This window comes from Ruditapes philippinarum, unplaced genomic scaffold, assembly GCF_026571515.1.
Source record: "Ruditapes philippinarum isolate M1 unplaced genomic scaffold, ASM2657151v2 ctg492_1_1_1_1, whole genome shotgun sequence".
NCBI classification, from domain to species: domain Eukaryota; kingdom Metazoa; phylum Mollusca; class Bivalvia; order Venerida; family Veneridae; genus Ruditapes; species Ruditapes philippinarum.
Genome location: NW_026855693.1, coordinates 65,029 through 83,721, shown reverse-complemented (window position 1 = coordinate 83,721; position 18,693 = coordinate 65,029). Strand labels below are relative to the sequence as shown.

The 18,693-nt window shown below is 32.8% G+C and overlaps 2 protein-coding genes and 1 non-coding gene across 3 annotated transcripts; 1 reads left to right on the top strand and 2 right to left on the bottom strand.

Moving 5' to 3' along the window:
• Positions 1–1,857: 1,857 nt before the first annotated feature.
• LOC132744116 (orexin receptor type 2-like) lies at positions 1,858–4,140 on the bottom strand. Its single transcript, XM_060732733.1, has one exon. It carries the CDS (start codon positions 3,749–3,751, stop codon positions 2,657–2,659), a length of 1,095 nt encoding a protein of 364 aa, XP_060588716.1. The 5' UTR covers positions 3,752–4,140; the 3' UTR covers positions 1,858–2,656.
• A 3,828-nt stretch (positions 4,141–7,968) lies between these two features.
• On the top strand, positions 7,969–18,661 carry LOC132744121 (uncharacterized). The gene is made up of 5 exons (XM_060732737.1): positions 7,969–8,053; positions 10,866–11,068; positions 11,626–12,067; positions 17,858–18,060; positions 18,188–18,661. The coding sequence occupies exons 2-5, from the start codon at positions 10,872–10,874 to the stop codon at positions 18,630–18,632; spliced, it is 1,287 nt and encodes a 428-aa protein (XP_060588720.1). The 5' UTR covers positions 7,969–8,053; positions 10,866–10,871; the 3' UTR covers positions 18,633–18,661.
• On the bottom strand, positions 12,357–12,463 carry LOC132744123 (U6 spliceosomal RNA). Its single transcript, XR_009627654.1, has one exon. It is a non-coding gene; the product is annotated as a U6 spliceosomal RNA (small nuclear RNA).
• Positions 18,662–18,693: the final 32 nt, after the last annotated feature.

The window sequence follows — 18,693 nt, the reverse complement described above, 5'->3', positions numbered from 1 at the left end:
ATAGATATAATATTAAACTGTTACAAACATAGTCGCCGGTTTCTACCGGCGACTAATAATCAACATTGTTCATATTAAAGTATAAATATGCACGGTTTATTATTCAAAAAGCTTTGTAATTAATCATTCACTAATTTCGGCTTCCTATACGCATTTGAACTCGAAATGTGCATTTTTCTAAAACAGTGTTATCTATTTTCTAAATAAGGATGTAAAATGTAATTCGGCGTTAGAAAAGTTCAGATTGACTAGATATGCATTTGAATATATATATATATATATGAGATTATAATTATTATAATAATTCTTGTATTATCTTTTTAAGCAGCACGCCTCCAGATTAATGCTTATTTTCATGAAAATTTTGTAAAATGTAATTAAAAGAATAACATTGTAAAGTAACCAAAAGGAAGAAATTTACACATTAGCATTTACATCCCACGTTAATTACAAAAATATGTCAAAAATTGCTATTACTGCGTTAGTCACGCAGTAGAAATAGAAATATAGTTGCACACAATGAAAAATTAACTATTAATCGCTTATAACATGTATATTATTATTTGGATTTTGCATCTTTCTCTTTTTCCTAAAATCTTAGTACATTCTCAATTTTGAATTTATTGAAATATTTTCGCTCATCTTGAGGCATGCTGCTTTAATTCTTTATTTATTTTAGATACCTACATAATATTAATATAATGATTTGTTATGACCAGGGGTAATAGCTGTAAAGTCGGTGAACGTGCGTAAGCATGAAACTTAGACTATAAAATGCAATTACTTACAAATAAAAGAACCACAAAGACTTAAAATAAAGAACGGGTCTCAAAATGCCCATAATTCTTAACATCATTAAATTTGAAAAGTTTATGAAGTAAAAACGCCAAACATCTTGAATATACAAATAATTAGTAATTTGATTTCGCTTACGACCAAATAAATTTCCGATGAGTAATTTAAGGAGGGAATTTTAAGTGTATGTATATTTACAATAACTTTCCTGCTAAAGTATAATTTCCGGTAACCATTGTTCTTAAGTGGTACACTCTTATAATTCTATGAATCTAGAATTGACATAATTTCCATACTAAATTAAAATTTCATATTTTCTAAAAGTCAGTGATGGTACATGCTACAAGTGACCAACTTATCAATTTATCATCGCTACTTCTGCAAATATCCGAGATATTCCGATATGACAACACATTTCCGATCGATTTTTCATAGCAAAGGGCCGCGTCGTAAAAAGGTCTATTGCTTGATTTGTTAATTTAAAAGTACATTGTTTTATAAGGAAAGGGCATTGAAAGGTTTTCATAGCTTCCGGTCCAATCTTAACATGCTTCAAATAGCGGTATTCTTTCTTTGTATTGCTAGAAATAAATGTGACCAACTTTCTAAAAAGTTGGACTGAAACAGGTGGTATTCATAGCTGATAAGCGGGCTGGTCTTAATTCTGGATCATAAAGAGCAAAAAATTCCGTTCTTTAAAAAAAATGGTCTTAATATCGGGGTGGTCTTAATTCCGGAATGGTCTTAAGTAGTTATCCTACTGTACATGAATATTGTGGTTAAACTTGCGCCAAGCAACCGAAACCCTTTGACTTTATTATGTACCATGTTGTTGTTTTACGCAAGGGGTCTCCATCGCCGAGTAATAAGGTCCCAACGGCTATCCAGAATTATTTTACAGAAAAAAATATTTATTTGATTTTTTTTTTAAAGCTAGAATCTTAAGTATACACACCGAAACTTTGTCGCATGGCATCGATGTGACTCAACACATAACAAAAATAAAAACAAAATCTAAAATTTCAACATTTTAAAACATAAACATAATTATAAACATATAAACAAATAAAAAGATAAACATAAAAAAACATAATGGCATTTATATTACAGTGAATGACACAACATTTACAAGCTTACTATATGTATATACAAATGCAATCTATCTAAATAAGAGGAAAGCAGTATTAAATGATTGATCAAAGTCAATTAATTAATTAATTAATTAGATTATTAAAAAGTATTCATTTTGAATGACACAAATTCTGATATAATGTTTTTTTCCGGTTACCAGCTGATAATCTGGCTAAATATACGTATTTTTTTACAATTTCCGTGAAGCACTGTGTTTAGAATTATTCAGTTTAAATAATTGTATATTTGACCAAGAACGATTCAATGTAATACGGACAAGCACGTAAAACATAAGAAATAAAATGATACTCCGTTTCAATAACATTTTCACTTGTATTGCAGTTTAAACGCAGTAGTGTTTTACTTTCATTACTTTTCAGTTTTTGTTCTTCATTTTTAACAATTAATTCAAATTACAATAGAATAATTCTAAACTTAGTGCTTGTTGTCTTAAAGGAACTTTATTTGAATAAAGTAATAAATTTAATTACCTGTCAAGTTATCAAGAACTTTTTTTTCAAAAAGAAACATATATATCTATCGTATATACTTAAAATGACATACATAATATCAAATATATTAATCAAGAAATATCTAATGCCATTGGTACGTTTATTACCGATCTGTCACATCATGAGTTCAAACAAGACTGAATCATTACGCTATGCAGAAATTACTCGGTATCAAATCTTCACAAACTTTCAAGCTGGTGTCATAAAATGAGCGCTTTTCATGTCCATCTGAACCTGCTGACGATACGTCTAAAATGTGCACGCACTTCCTGTCTAAATGTTGTCGCACATGCGCAGTAGATAAACGGATTGATGGCGCAGTTTAAGAAATAAGTGCGTAGGAAAGACTTATAAAAAGCTCTTCCGGTATCCGACATAGACTGCACAAATGTCGCATCAAAGGCTCCAATCATTCTTAAAATTAGGTAAGGAAGGAAACTGACCACGAATACAACAGAGATCAAAAACATCATAAATGCAGATTTTCGGGCTCTAGCCTGTCCTCGTATTGTTGAACGTTTACTAAGCGTTGACATATTCCGAGAAATAGTATTTTCCCTAAACACGTTTTGAACAGTCAAGCTCGTGTTCGTGCTGACGTCATCGCGAGAAACTGGGTCTAGTCCTTTAGGTTCGTCACTATTCGACACCCTTGAAGGACGCAGCCCCATCTGCTTGTATATTTTCTTGCCAATTATGATGTAACACACGATAAGAACGAATAAAACGATAAAGAATAATATCCATAAGAACCCGTTGTAAAGGAGGGCATAAGTTGTGCCTTGGTACTCGTTCTGGATGGTACACGTACTACTGGTTAAGTTTTGGTCTGAAATTTCCTCTATATACGTTCCAAACAGAATAAGTGCTGGCCATGAAAATGCTAAAGCAACAGCAACAGTTACTAAGCACATACACTTTGCCTTCTGCTGGCTTATTTGCTCCTGATTATGTTTACATACCCTTTGAAAACGATCGTAACTTATTAAACACAATGCAAAAGCAGACGTTATAACCGGCCAAATCGTGAGGAAAATTGTGAATTTACATAACCACGTGTTGGTGTAGGTAAACTGATTAACAACGTTCACAAATTCTAAACATATCAAAAAACAACTGACGGTATCAATAACTGCAAGCCACCAGATGAAAAATCGTGAACCAGACTGTTTTGATTTCGCCCAATAAACTACACACACGGTTATATTTCCTGGAATTCCCGTGAAAACAACCATTCCGAGGAAAACTAGTAATGGCCCTAGCCTCCCCACTTCCTCTGAATTTAGTTGTTCTATAGTAAGCGATCCGTTCATATTTTAGGTGGATCCAATGTTTTCATATATCCTTAAATCATATAACATACACAACTTTGTATGTAAGTTAGCTCTGAAAATATGATTGAGTTTCAAAGAAACTCTTTACAAGGAAACACTTTAAACTATTAACTGTTATATTTATGTTCCTCTTTCACGTGTAAAACGTCATTTATTACGGAAATTAATTTCCTATATGTGCTTAAGATTAAATCAGCAATTCAAAGTAAAGTTACTAAAATGAATCTAAAGAAAAACGTTATGTGAATGTGCACGTCCTTGCAGTCACGTTTATAATTATTTTATAAATAAAGAAAGAGCTGACCAGTTAAGAAAAGAAATGTCCATTGCTCTGTCCATGACATCACAGTTTTATAAGTGAAACGGTATATAAAAAAAATAAGTCAATATTAAAATATCTCTCTTTTTTAATGTTTTAGTAAAAAAAAACAAACACAAGTACAGAAGAATGTTATGAGATTTAAACGAAAAAAATCATAAATGTCATTAATTTTTGTTCTTGATTTGAATGCGTCACGTGACCGAAGTCTTTATCAGTCATGTACTAATACATGTATATATATTTAATTACTTATGTATATTTATCCATAGATTAGCATCTCTTATGTATATATCCTATTTTACACAGGATAACAAGTACTTAGGGCCACTGAGTTATTTATCGTTCATGGGAAGTAAATTTCAAAATTGAAAGAAACAATGGCAAAGGGTAATCTTATTGTGACTTCCCCCTGTTCACTCACTATTTAACCCTTGGATGGGCGTAGTTTCATTAAAAGGTTAATGTTGATGTCTGTTCAGGAAGTTATAGAAATGAATAAATTTCAAATAACCCTAGTTTCGGTCTGTCCAGAAATTTACAAACATTAATTTCAATCAAGCCAATTTAGAAAAATGTATACATGTGCATATGATGCATGGAATGCTTGTTCTTATTATTATTATTATCATTATTTTTATTATTATTATTATCATTAATATTATAATATTATTATTATTATTATTATTATTATTAATTATTATTATTATTATTAATTTCTTTTATTATTATTAGTATTATTATTATTATTATTATCATTATTATCATCAATTATTATTATTATTATTATTATTATTATTATCATTATTATTATTATTATGTAATAGTTATAGTATATGAAACGAGGTAGTTAAGAGGATATAAAACACTTGTTGGGGCGATTTTTTTTTTTTACTTTTTTTGCAGAAACCGATAATTTATGCGATAATGTTGAACTATGTCACTTTTTTGTAAGTTTACTCTCTACATGATGAATGATAATTTACTTTTCTCGCTGATTTTGCATCATAAACAAACGCAAAATTGTAGTCTATCCTTAACAAGTACAATGACAGAAGTGAATATAAAAGTTCATAATTATTATACTTAAAGGCACACTATGCCTCAGATACGTAAAAAAATATTACTTCTTAAGCAAGGGCAAGCATGAGTTTTTTTAATGTACCTTTAATAATTTTAGATGCTTGTTACCTGAAGACAGTAGTGCTAAACGTGGAATTATATGCCAATAAAGGAGCATAATGTAAAAAGAGTAGTACAATGTATTTTGTATACTTTTAAGTACACGTTGCTTAGAGATCAACAGTAAAAAAAAGATCGTTAAGGTCTTTGGAAAATGAGTAATATTTTGAAAACCATGATTAAAACCAAAGATTAAACGTTTTTGAGAAATGAAGAAATAAAATTTCAGTGCTTTGGGTCTTTAATTATTCGGTCAATGAATTCCAAGGATCATTTCTTCTTGAAATGTAACTTAGACTAAACAATTATAGGAAAAACAATGCCCATCGTCAATTACTGTGGTGGAAAAATATGGAAATGACAAGTTACATAAAGGTCCATTCTATTTCTATATTTAACTTAGAAAGGAAATTTTATCGCCAGACCATTGTCTTTACAATTGTTGTCTGTTTATTGTAACTTCCTGTACTTAAAAGTTTGAAGTGGTAATTTTACTGTCTTTGATTAAGTGGAATAGATATTGACACGCAAAACAGAACATTATCTGTTTATCTATACATCGTTATATCGTCGTACATATATTTCTTGTTGTTGTTGTTGTTGTTGCTGTTGTTGCTGTTGATGTTGTTGTTGCTGCTGCTGCTGCTGTTGATGTTGTTGTTGTTGCTGCTGTTGTTGTTGTTGCTGTTGTTGTTGTTCGGTTTTACGTCGCCCCAGTTCTGTAAACGACGTGTGGCCACATTCCAGCCTTACTGATGTTGGAAGACCCTCAAGTGCACATTCCTGTATGTTTGTATTAAAGTAATAACTCAAATTATTAAAGCTTATATAATTATGCGAATACGCTTTGTACGATACGATACGACTTACTTACCAATGCCGAGTAATATGGAGGATTGCCGCGATAAAGATAGCGTTTATCTCTAAACCTACTAAATTTCTTTAATGAAATTGTCTTGCTTTATATTTGGAACAGTCCATTTAAAATTTAAGGAAATTCGATTTCAAAATACATAAATTATGCTACTGTCAGTATAGACCCTGGTCACAATGTAGTCCTCCATTTGAAAAAAAAAGTCGCATGTTCATTTTTTTAGAGCGTTACATTTGTCGGAAAATGTGGATTTGAACAATGTGAAATAAAACTTCAAATCCGCGGAACACGTCTAATTATTTTGTACTAAGTCATAGTGCACAGATTAAAGTGCAAGGCTAGCATAGTATGGGTGGTAAAGGCTTATAATAACGGGTTCAACTGTAACAAATCAATCGGAACATCTCGGCTATTATTTAAAATAGCCGTCCGGTTAGCTCAATAGGTAGAGCGTTGGACTGTGAATCGGGCGACCCGGGTTCGATTCCCGGACGGCGCAGGTCACTTTCCTCGTGATTGATCATGAAATCCTTTCTACGGTAATTCGCACTGTACCTCTGCTCTGATATATACAGAAGTTTCAGTTCCTTGCAAAAGTGAAGGCATCTTGTACTGGTAAACTGCTTGACAGCCTGCCCAGGAACGATGCGGGGTTGAACTGTGCTCTGAAGAATTCAATGTGGCTAAGTGTCGTGATACGGAGTGAAAACTACCACCACCACCACCTATTATTTATAATTCTTTTCCGAAGTGTGACGGAAAGGGCCGAGAAGTTGCGATTGCTAAGATATCTTTAATATTAATACGTAAATGCTTTGATATAATCTCTTTCCAATAATTTAAACCCTTTTATTCATAAACCAATACTTATTTAAACCTATTATAGAATGAACGACACTTAACAACTATGCGATTGAAGAGGATACCACATAAACATTTCTTTGTGAACAAAGATAATATCTAGAGAAACTAAGATGCGTGTTTAAACGTTTTATTTTCTGCTTGTTCTACCTACTTATGTACGACATAATAAGTTTTTCAGAGATCTTAACATCCACGAAATCTTCCTACAGCAGTTTCTATTTGAACTACTCACGAGTCGTGTCGTTTATAAATCAACAAAAATAAAACGGTTTTTTTTTCTTTGACAATTGTTTATTTCAATAAAATATTTCCCGCGCGCCAACACTTTTTAAAAAAAAAATATATATACGCATTTAAAAATTATTTTTAAAATGTTGTAAAAGCAAGACATTTTCTGTTCCAGTTAAAGAAAGTGTATAAAAATATGTCATAGGTAATTCAAGATGGCCTTGAATGTCCCTTTTGATACACGTTATTTTTCAGATGCATACTTTCTGTTTCTGTGTATGTAACACAAAAATTAAGATATGTAAGGGAAGCTAATTAAAACGCATAAAACTAAATAAATACTTAAATTCCTTAAATAGATGTGTCTAAATTATAGATTTGGAACTGTCCATTATCAATTTTTGGGAAATCAACATAAAAATTTGCTTTTGATATGCATTCTTATCTGAGACAGCACGGAACGTAAAAAATACCCTTTAAAATAAATAGATTCTACTAAAATGATAAAATGAAATGCACAGAATTTATAGTCAAATGTTCATTTTAAACAAACCCTGTTCCAGAGTTCACATGCTTAAAATAATATGCTTAAAATATATTATGGTTATCGAAAATAAAGGGTACCGAAAAAAAGCCGAAGAGGCAAGCGTGCAAAGATATTTAACTCTTACGGGAAAGGAATAGTGATCTCCCTTCTTTCAGAGGATGAGTAATATATTTCCTTTACCAACAAGAGTGTAGATAAGAACATAATTGTAACATGTAATTAACTACTGATAAAAAGATAAGCTTAAATACAGGAAAATAGACAAGCGTGAGTTCTGTACCGTTTTTGCTTTATTTGTTTTCCTTGATTATCCCCACAGTTTTTGTTGTTGTTTTCAAGTTTTCTATTGTTTATTTCAGAATTATTGTTGTTATTGGTTATGATTGGTTCTGCTTTCTCTTTTCTTTCTTTCATGTTTTTTTTTTCCTTCTTTTTTTTAGTTTTCTATTTTTGCAGACGTGTCCTGGCTGTGATCTAGAGATAACTATATAGGATAAAGAACTAGGCTTAACTAGGGTTACAAATGAAACTAGGACATAAATATATCTACAGGGAAACATAAGATAATTTATGCTAATGGGATTTAATTGTTAATATTAAGGAAAGAAAATCGACAGGTCACAAATATAATTAAAACGGCAGTTTCAGAGGTTTGTAAAAATATACAGACTAATTTTGCCTTTGTCATTACAACTAAAAATGTTCTAAATTAAACCCTGTAGATATTGTTCTTTTAAATGCGAGTGTGTGGAGCAACGGGGCCGTGGGTCGATTAGATCTGAGGACATCAAACATTAAATATTTGAGCCGCGTCACGACAAAACCAACATAGTGCGTTTGTGACAAGCATGGATCCAGATCAGCCCGCGCATCCGCGCAGTCTGACCAGGATTCATGCTGTTCGCTGTCAGTTTCTCCACTTGCAATAGAGTTGGTAAGCGAACAGCATGGACGCGGATGCGCAGGCTGGTCTGGATCCATGCTGGTCGCAAACCCACTATGTTGGTTTTGTCGTGACGCGGCTCATTTAGTTATTCATTAACACATACAAGTTTATCGTAAAAACGTAATTGCCATAAACTACTGAAGTTATTAATTTTGAATACATGTAAACTATTTTATTTTGGCGTTCATTAAATACATTTTGTTTTGTAAATTTCTCAACTTGGGAGGGCTTTATGTTATGTTGTAAGAACTTGTTGCCTTACCCATCTGCTTGTGTTTTATTGTGTTCTATTTTGTGTGTGTATTTGCATGCAAATATTCAATGATATAATTATGGTTAAACTAAATAAAATTTACTATGTTCTCCTACATGAAAGTATCTAAAGACGTGTATCTATTCCACCGCTACAAATCTCATACAAGAAAATAAAGATTTGAATACGCTTTTATCAATAAAAAATTAAGAAACTAAATAAATTAAATTGTATAAGCCTTTACACCTTGATTCTTTATCATTATGTTTTGGGTAGTTTTAAGTAAAGAATTTTATAAGTGGACCTCTGCGTAGTGGGTTACTAGTAGTTCCCTTGGCGTGGCACATGTTTTCTGAAGAATTGTCAGAAAACGGCATCGTCCTGGTTCACCATTCCCTTTGTATTGAACAAATAAGTAAGGTTTAAAAAGCATTATCAGTTGGGCCAAATACAGTTCATGCAGAAAAATGCGTTTGAAACAAAGTAATCGATAGCCCATTTATTTTCACCTTTAAATGGGTGAAAAAAGTAAAATAACATTGAGTTGATGGGAAAACGTCTTTAAAATTATCATTCTAATTTCATTTTAAACTTACATGCATACCAATGTTCTATTACATTTATCATTAGATTTTAGTTACCAATGTGCCGTCTTTTTATATTTGTGATATGCCGGCACTTTGTTCACATACATGCAGTAACATTAAATTTTGTACACCTTTTAGGTGCATGTATACCCCTGTAGTAACACCTGTGACCTTAGTTAGATTGGTACCCCCAATATTATTTTACTTTCTTATCGGTATTTAGCTTTTTAAGGTAGATAACGCACGTGCTTTTGGTGGGTAATTAGCGGGAGAAATCACTTTCAAGGTTAGCTACTATAAGGAAAGGTTATTATTGCTCAGTAAATTTTTTCCAAATTTAAGTATAGGTCCTTTTTGTTTTAGTTTTTGGACGTTTTCATTTATACTGAGTGAGTCCTACGTTTAGTTTGGAGGCGTAAAAATGTATTATGATTATAAGTCAGTGGTTTAAATGTTTTGTTTTGGAGTTGTAAACCTATGTACATTATAATTAGTAAGGTTGATAACACGTTTTTCAGAAGGTCATGGGTGAAAGGTACACTCAACTGCTGCAGCCTTGGCTACCGTCTACTTCCCCGTCCTCCTCAAATTAAAAAAAATGAAGAAATTGGTGATTAAAAAGATAAATATTCAGGTTTGGGTCGGAGCAGCCGGCTCGCAGTGTTCTGGCTTTCTGGTGTTTTTGTTTATGTGATAAATCTGATGGAATATATAACTTTAAGGGATGGCGATAAATATGGAACTTCAAGACATTATTCAGAGAACTTGTTTATTAAATTATTTATTTAATAGACTATTATAGTGATTTATATTACCAGCTGTTAACTGCCGAACTCTTTTCAATGGGTTTGTTCTTATATGTTAAAGGAAATAAATCGAAATGGTAGCCAGCCCATGCTATATGTACACTTTATTGGCTGTTGTTGTTTATTTAGAAGGTATATTTAGAAAAGAAATATTCTATTTTCGGACGAACGATGTGAGAGAGAAAATAAAATATATTATATTGTATTGCATTGTATCGTATCGTATCGTATCGTATCGCATCGCATCTCATCACATCATATCACATCACATTACATTATCATATCATATCATACTATACATGTATCAGTACCAAGATTGTCCAATGAAAATCGACGTAAAACGCGTACAGTAGTTCAAACTGTTTGACGGTAGATCATAAATATTTAAGTTCATCTAGTTATCAAGAAGACCACAATGAAAATACGATTCGTTTTGTGATCACAGATAACTAATAGAATATCCATTTCAATTTTACTTATTTTACAGATCAATATGAAGGTTTTTGTATATCTGGTCGTGTTGACTTTGATGGCAACTTCCGGTGCGGATGATACAGAATCATCGTTTCAGACGATGGTCCTGTCTGAAATATCAGCATTGAAAAGTAAAGTTACAGAGCTGGAACATGAACTGAAGGCAAAGGAACGTGAAAATCTTATTCTAAATAAGCATCTTCAACACTCTAAAAGGTATATCTAAAAGTGGTTCACAATGGTTCAATATCTAAACAATATATTGGATTTTAGCTAATGTAGCGATAATATTTCATTTTCTTCAGGAAAAAGAGTCACCGACTGTGGTTACTCTTAAATTACTGAAATCTTCTAGACCAAGCGCGTAGGCTACAGTAAAAGTAATTAAAGGATGATTTTTGTTTTGTTAAATACTATTAACAACCATTTCATTATTATCTGATACAGTAGCTGTCGCTGCTTTTCAGCTGTTCAAATCGTTTAACTTATTCTTATTATCGTGTAAGTATTACTTAGCCAGTCCAATACTGTTAAAATTGACTTCTTAAGTAAGTAATACCAAACATTTCTCAGAAAGTAGTTTGTGACATTCATCTTAGCACTTCTCCTTCAAATTATCGTTCTATTAACTGCATAAAAATGTTTGCGTAATACAAAAGTTGTCAATACATGTACTATAAACTGCATAAATATTTGTAACGAATTTTCTCCTTATTCAGACTCTATAAATGTTTTAATTCGATTTAAATTACTCGGTTTTTTCGTGATTTCAGAGAAAGCTCTTTCTTCCCAGAAAATGAAGTCGCGTTTACGGCTCGGGTTTCACAGCATTTGACGAGTTTGACAGCGCATCAACCAATTGTCTTTGGCAGTGTATTGACTAACGTTGGAAACTACTACAACAGTACGACGGGCGTGTTCTACGTGCCAATTGACGGAACGTACCAGTTTTTCGTTAACATTCTCTCCGAGGCCGACAATTTTATTGAAACAGAGTTAGTCGTTAATGGCACTGGGGTTGCAGAAATCTACTCAGGCGCTGGAAAATACAATGGTGCCGGAAGCAACCTCGTTATCGTGCGCCTTCACCGTGGTGACAAAGTGTGGGTCAAAGTTCACTATGGCTTTAGCTCTGATATGTCTGTTCACTGCTGCTGGTCCACATTTTCTGGAGTGCTGTTGAGAGTAGTTGCAGATCTTAATCAAATTGTTGGTTGAAATCAATTTGTTATGAAAATTATCCCTAATAAAAGAAATAAAACTTAGACGGATACCATATCGAAAAGTGATAGAATGTTGGCATGTAAAAGTGTATGTCGCAGAGGTTCATTTTTACCCCCAATTAATCCTAGCAGCGAATGAATTGTAAGTAACCCAGCCTGGCTTGGATCAGTTTAAGGTGACAATGATTACTTTCCCTAATGTTCTTTTTTTATTCTTAATTCTATGCTTATGTCTGCCTTTATCCACATGACATAATGAACCATTATAAGATTGGAATATGAAAAATATGGAACGCTTCACGAATTTCCACGTCATCCTTGAGCAGGCGCCATGCTAATCTTCCGTGTATTGTTCGAATTTTAGTATAGGAACTGTAGAAGCAATTTCTGTACCATACCAACCTGGCATTGATTGTAATGATTTGTGATGTTGGTCACAATAGAAAATTGTCTAAATAAAGGTCAATCTTTTTGGTTCAGCTTTTACCCGAAAGATTGCAATTGGACGTGTCGACCTTTTCGCTGACAAAGCTTTAATTATGTTATACACTATGGTGGCTGATTCACGCCATGTGGTTATTTGAAAGATAATCAAACGACAGAAGACAAGAGATAATTAAAGTAAGACTCTGTAAGATACTAAAGTGAATAATTGTATCCCTATCAACATTCACTATGAGAAGAAAAATAAACAGAATGTTTGTTTCCAATGACCTTATTTTTACATTATACTTGGTAAAACGGCTTCCCATTATAGTTTCTAGAGATGTATGCAATCGGGAATGTGGGGGTGGGAGAGAGATCTGTATATTTCTTTCTTTTTTAAAAATTTAATAACATAATACATACAAAACGTACGTGTAATTATTAAACAAAAGTGTGTTCATTATTCCAAGGTAAATATTTCAGGGATGTATACTTACTCTGAACACGTTGATGTCACATCATGATGCATGTTTTAAACTAGACACCCTGATTCGATTTTTTTTATTCAGTTCATGTGTCACTGTGATTACTATTTAGTCTATAGTTGACAATTCTGCTTATTTGCTGTAAAAATCAAGGGCCCTTGACATTTTTTTATTAGTTCTTCATTTTAGTTTTCTCAACTTATTTTACCCCTTATTATTAGTAGTAGTGTTGATGAAACTATTAAAACGTGGTTTATTTCAAATTATTTAGAAAACAATCGTAATCAAACAAACTATCACAATAATGTGACTACTAATCTTATAAATCTGACATTTTCTTAAATAAAAAGTTAGCTTTATAAACACATCAACATCAGAATGCTTCTTTGGGTTGTAATTATCGAATTCGGACATGACACGCCGGCAAAGCATATCTTACATGTTGCTTTGTTTAATTCTTTACCCTCGCGAAACCGAAGCCTTCCAAGTTGTGTAGGAGGATTTTTAGATTCATTTTTTTCTACATTGACGTTTGAATCCAATATGATTTGCTTTGAGAAAAAAAATATATTACGCGCTTACTGATAGGATGACCGAGTTAAATTAACCAATCTTATTTCGCGTAATAAAGCGGTTTACTATAGTTAGAGAGGGACTAAAAGTCGCATTGCTCCTGTGTTAATTTTGGCTATGAATCGAATCGAAATTGTTATATTTGATATCGGAATCGAATCGGGGCCGAATAAGCCGGTTTTCAATGCATGTGAACGTATCGGTGCACCTCTAGATTTGACCTTCAAATCTGCGGTACACGATTAAGTCATAGTGCACCTGTGACAGGCCTAACTCGGTATTGGTGATAAAGGCTAAAAGGTTACCGGTTCAACTTAAATGTCTCATCTATTATTACGTAGGCTTTGATGCAAACTCTTTCCAATATCTTTAAACCGCTGGCACTAGCCCTTAGGCAGCACACCACACTAAATGATGCCACAGCTTTGAATGGCCATAGAGGATTTCATGGATATAGTGACTACTGTGGATTTAAATGACTGGTTGTCTTTAAAATGTATTTTCAGCATGAAATTTGTTTTTGTGACATGTAATATGATCATTGGCAAATTCGAAAACATGGTTAGAAATCAAATGTTCATAATTGTAGATGTCAAGGCCGCCATTGTTTGTAAACATTGCTTTGAAACAGCATGCTCGGTGAAAACAAGTAATTTTACAGGGGTGGGGGGGGGGTACAAACTTTCAGCAATAGCAAAAAATCTACAAGGCCAAGCACCTATTTCTTTGTGATATTTTGTATGTATAGGGAGTTGCTAAAGCAGTGACAGAGTTTCTGTAGCCCGTATATGTGCAGGTATTTTTTGCCGGAGGGACGAAATATGTTGTTTTGGGTGTCAGACCACTATAAAATTTTCGCGTTTGCGGAATGAATTGGAATTTTTTTAACTGCCTGACTGTCGCACATTTGATGATTTCATTACAGATTTGCAATGTTATGACATATATGTTCTGAACAAAATGTGTTTTCTTTTTCCAGGTTGTGTAGTTTGGGATCAGATATATCAGACATATTGCTGGCAGAAACTTGAAATCTAGTGTTGAGTGCTACCTTACCATATAACACAAACTGCCCGAAATATTTCAACAATTACTTTTCACACACGTCCCATATAAGACAAGTACATGTATATATGATAGTGTATACACGGGGAAGTGTCTGAAATGATAATTCATTGGCTGATTTTATCCTGTTATAGTACGAGCGACACTAAGCAAAGTTCTATGCGATTGAAGAGGATAACATATATAAATTTCATTGTGAACAATGATTAATTTCTAGAAACTAGGATGTGTGTTAAAATGTTATATTTTCTGTTAAAGTTACCTACTTATGTACGAAATATTAAATTTTCAGAGAACTTAACATCCAAGAAATATTCCCGCGGCAGTTTCTATTTCAACTATTTTTCTATTCGTCTTTTATCAACGAAAATAAAACGTTTTTTTTTTTCTTTAACAATTAGGTATTTCTACACTATATTTCCCGAGTCAACACTTATTCGAAAAAAATAGAATAGGTCTTGAAAATTATTTTTGAAATGTTGTGAAACATAGACGTTTTCTGTTCCAGCTCAAGAGTTCACATGATAAAAATATAATATGGTCATAGAAAATTTCGAACTGAAATAAAAAAAGCCGAAGAGGCAGGCGATCAAAGATATTTAACTCTTACGGAATAAAGATGGTAAAGGAATAGTGATATCCCTTCTTTCAGAAGATGATTATATTTCCTTTAATATGCATGTAGTTCAACAAGAGTGTAGATAAGAACATACTTGTTACATGTAATTAACTGCTGATAAAAAGATAAGCTTGAGCACAGGAAAATAGACAAACGTGAGTTCTGTACCGTAAAGTATAAAATATTTTGCTCTTTTGATAGTATTATGGTTGCGGTGGTTGAAGTGGTGCTGTTTTGTTTCTGTTTCTGCTGTCTCTGTTTTCCCTGTTTATCCCCATAATTTTTCTTTGTTGTTTTCAAGTTTTTTTTATTGCTTATGTCGGAATAATTGTTGTTATTCGTTAAGATTGGTTCTGCTTTTTCTTTTCTTTCCTTCATGTTTTTGTTTTTGTTGTTGTTTTTTTGGGTTTTTTGTAGACGTGTCCTGGCTGTGATCTAGAGATAACTATATAATGTAAAAACACAGAGATAGAGAACTAGGCCTTACTAGGGTTACAAGTGAAACTAGGACATATAAATATATCTACAAGGAAACATAATGAATACTAAAGGGATTCAATGTAATTATTAAGGAAAGAAAATCGATAGGCCACAAATATAACTAAAAAGGCAGTTTCAGACATTTGTAACTAAATACATCTTAATTTTGCCTTTGTCATTACAACTGAAATTTTCTGAATTAAACCCTGTATATATTGTTCTTTTAAATGCGAGTGTGGGAGGCAACGGGGGCCGTGGATCGGTGATGGTGGCCGTATCAGATCTGAGTGCATCAAACATTAAATATTTAGGTAGTCATTAACATTTACTTATCGCAAAAAAATGATTGCCATAAACTACCGAAGTTATTAATTTTGTATACATGTAAACTATTCTATTTCGACATTCATTAAATACATATTTTGTTTTGTAAATTTTTAGCTGGGAAGGGCTTATTTTCAGGTTGTTAAAACGTGTAGCCAAACCCATTTGCTTTTTTATTTTTCTATTTTGTGTGTATATTTGCATGTATATAGGCAATAAAATATGGCTAAATTAAATTTAACTAACTATATTCCTGTATATAAATGTATCTAAAGACGTGCATCTATGCCACCGCTACAAATCTCATACAAGAAAATAAAGAATTGAATATTCTTTTATCCATAAAAAATTAAGAAACTAAATGAATTAAATTGTATAAGCCATTACACCTTGATTCCGTATCATGATCTTTTGGGTAGTTTTAAGTAAAGAATTTTATAAGTGGACCTCTGCGTTGTAGGCAGATGTTTTCTGAAGAATTGTCAGAAAACAATCGCTCTGGTTCACCATTTCCATGGTATTGAAAAAAAAAAACAAGTAAGGTTTATAAAAATAAAACATCATCAGTTGGGCCAAATACAGTTCATGCAGAAAAAATGCGTTTGAAATAAAGTAATCGATAGCCCATTTATTTTCACCTTTTAAGGGTATTAAGCTATATCTGAAATATTTATATAAAATCTATCAACAGTAAAATTATATTGGTTTCATTATTATATGTTTGATTCCCGAAAAAGGTTTCTGTTATTAATTACACATGAGTTATGTATGTAAACAGAACAAATATTATTTTGCTATGTTAAGTAGGGTGCTTTCCGTTTAGCAATGAATGTGTGCATGCGCCACTCCCTTTATGGCATTTTATTGCCATTTTTATTTCATACAAGTATTTTGGAAGTTCTCTTTTTTTTAATCCAAACAATGAATTTTGCATCAGTTAAATAGTTTTATACACTTTAAATGGGTAAAAAAAACATAACATTGAGCTGATTCTTTAAAATTCTTTAAAATTGGCATTCTAAAGTCGTTTTAAAGTACTTACATGCATACCAAAGTTTGTTACATTTATCATTTGATTTAAGTTACAAATGTGCCGTCTTTTTATTTGTGATAAGCAATTTGTTCACATACATGCACACCTTTTTACGTACATGTATAGCCTTGTAGTAACAAATGTGCCCTTAGTTAGATTGGTAACCCCTAACAAACGTTCTTTCCAGCCATACTTTAATATAATGTTGACCATACGTTTACATTATGTACACACTGGCAATAGCTTTCGCAGAAACGGTGGGTCCATCGCAGCGGCGGTGGAGTATTTGTCGCAGAAGCGGTGGTTAAAAAATGGCCGTTTGCTGTTGTCGGTAGGTTTATGACTGAATTTTGTTTTATGTTTTCATGTTTTATGGGAAACACCTACCGACTACTGGAGCCCTAATATGTACTCTTCTAACTTATTACACGCACACGATGTAATTATTTGCCATTTATGCAAACACTTCAGTAAAGTTTGACGAGGGGACACCAGTTTTGCCTAATTTTGGATAAAACAAGTACAAAAATGTGTTATATTATCATATGTAGAACACCAATTTATATAAATTTTATCTTTACAGTTACTTGAGCAGTTTCCTATCTATTACTTTTTACAAAAAAATAGGCAAAAGTGGCGTCCCGTCGTCAAACTGTACAGAAGTGTTTGCATAAACGGCAATAAGTATAACATATCGTACAATGAAATTATTGTGATCACAGATATCGAAAATTCGAAACTATATGAATATCCATTTCATTTTATCTTATTTTACAGATCAATATGAAGGTTTTTGTATATCTGGTCGTGTTGACTTTGATGGCAACTTCCGGTGCGGATGATACAGAATCATCGTTTCAGACGATGGTCCTCTCTGAAATATCAGCATTGAAAAGTAAAGTTACAGAGCTGGAACATGAACTGAAAGCAAAGGATCATGAAAATCTTATTCTAAATCAACATCTTCAACACTCTAAAAGGTATTTCTGAAAAGTGGTTCACAATGGTTCAATTTCCCAATTTGTAACGACTCTTCTCCTTATTCATACTCTATAGATGTTGTAATTCGATTTAACTTAATCAGTTTTTCATTTGTTGTGATTTCAGAGAAAGCTCTTTCTTCCCAGAAAATGAAGTCGCGTTTACGGCACGGGTTTCACAGCATATGAAGAATTTGACAGCGCATCAACCAATTGTCTTTAGAAGTGTGTTGACTAACGTTGGAAACTACTACAACAACACATCGGGCGTGTTCTACGTGCCAATTGACGGAACGTACCAGTTTTTTGTTAACATTCTTTCAGAGGCCGACAATAGTATTGAAACAGAGTTAGTCGTTAATGGCAACCAGATTGCAGAAATCTACTCCGGCGCTGGAAAATTCAATGGCGCCGGAAGCAACCTCGTTATCGTTCGCCTTCACCGTGGTGACAACGTGTGGGTCAAAGTTCATGCTGCCTACAGCACTGATATGTCGGTTCACTGCTGCTGGTCCACATTCTCTGGAGTGCTGTTGAGAGTAGTTGCAGACCTTAATCAAATTGTTGGTTGAAATTACTTTGTTACAAAAATTATCCCTAATAAAAGAAATAAAACTAAGACGGATATCATAT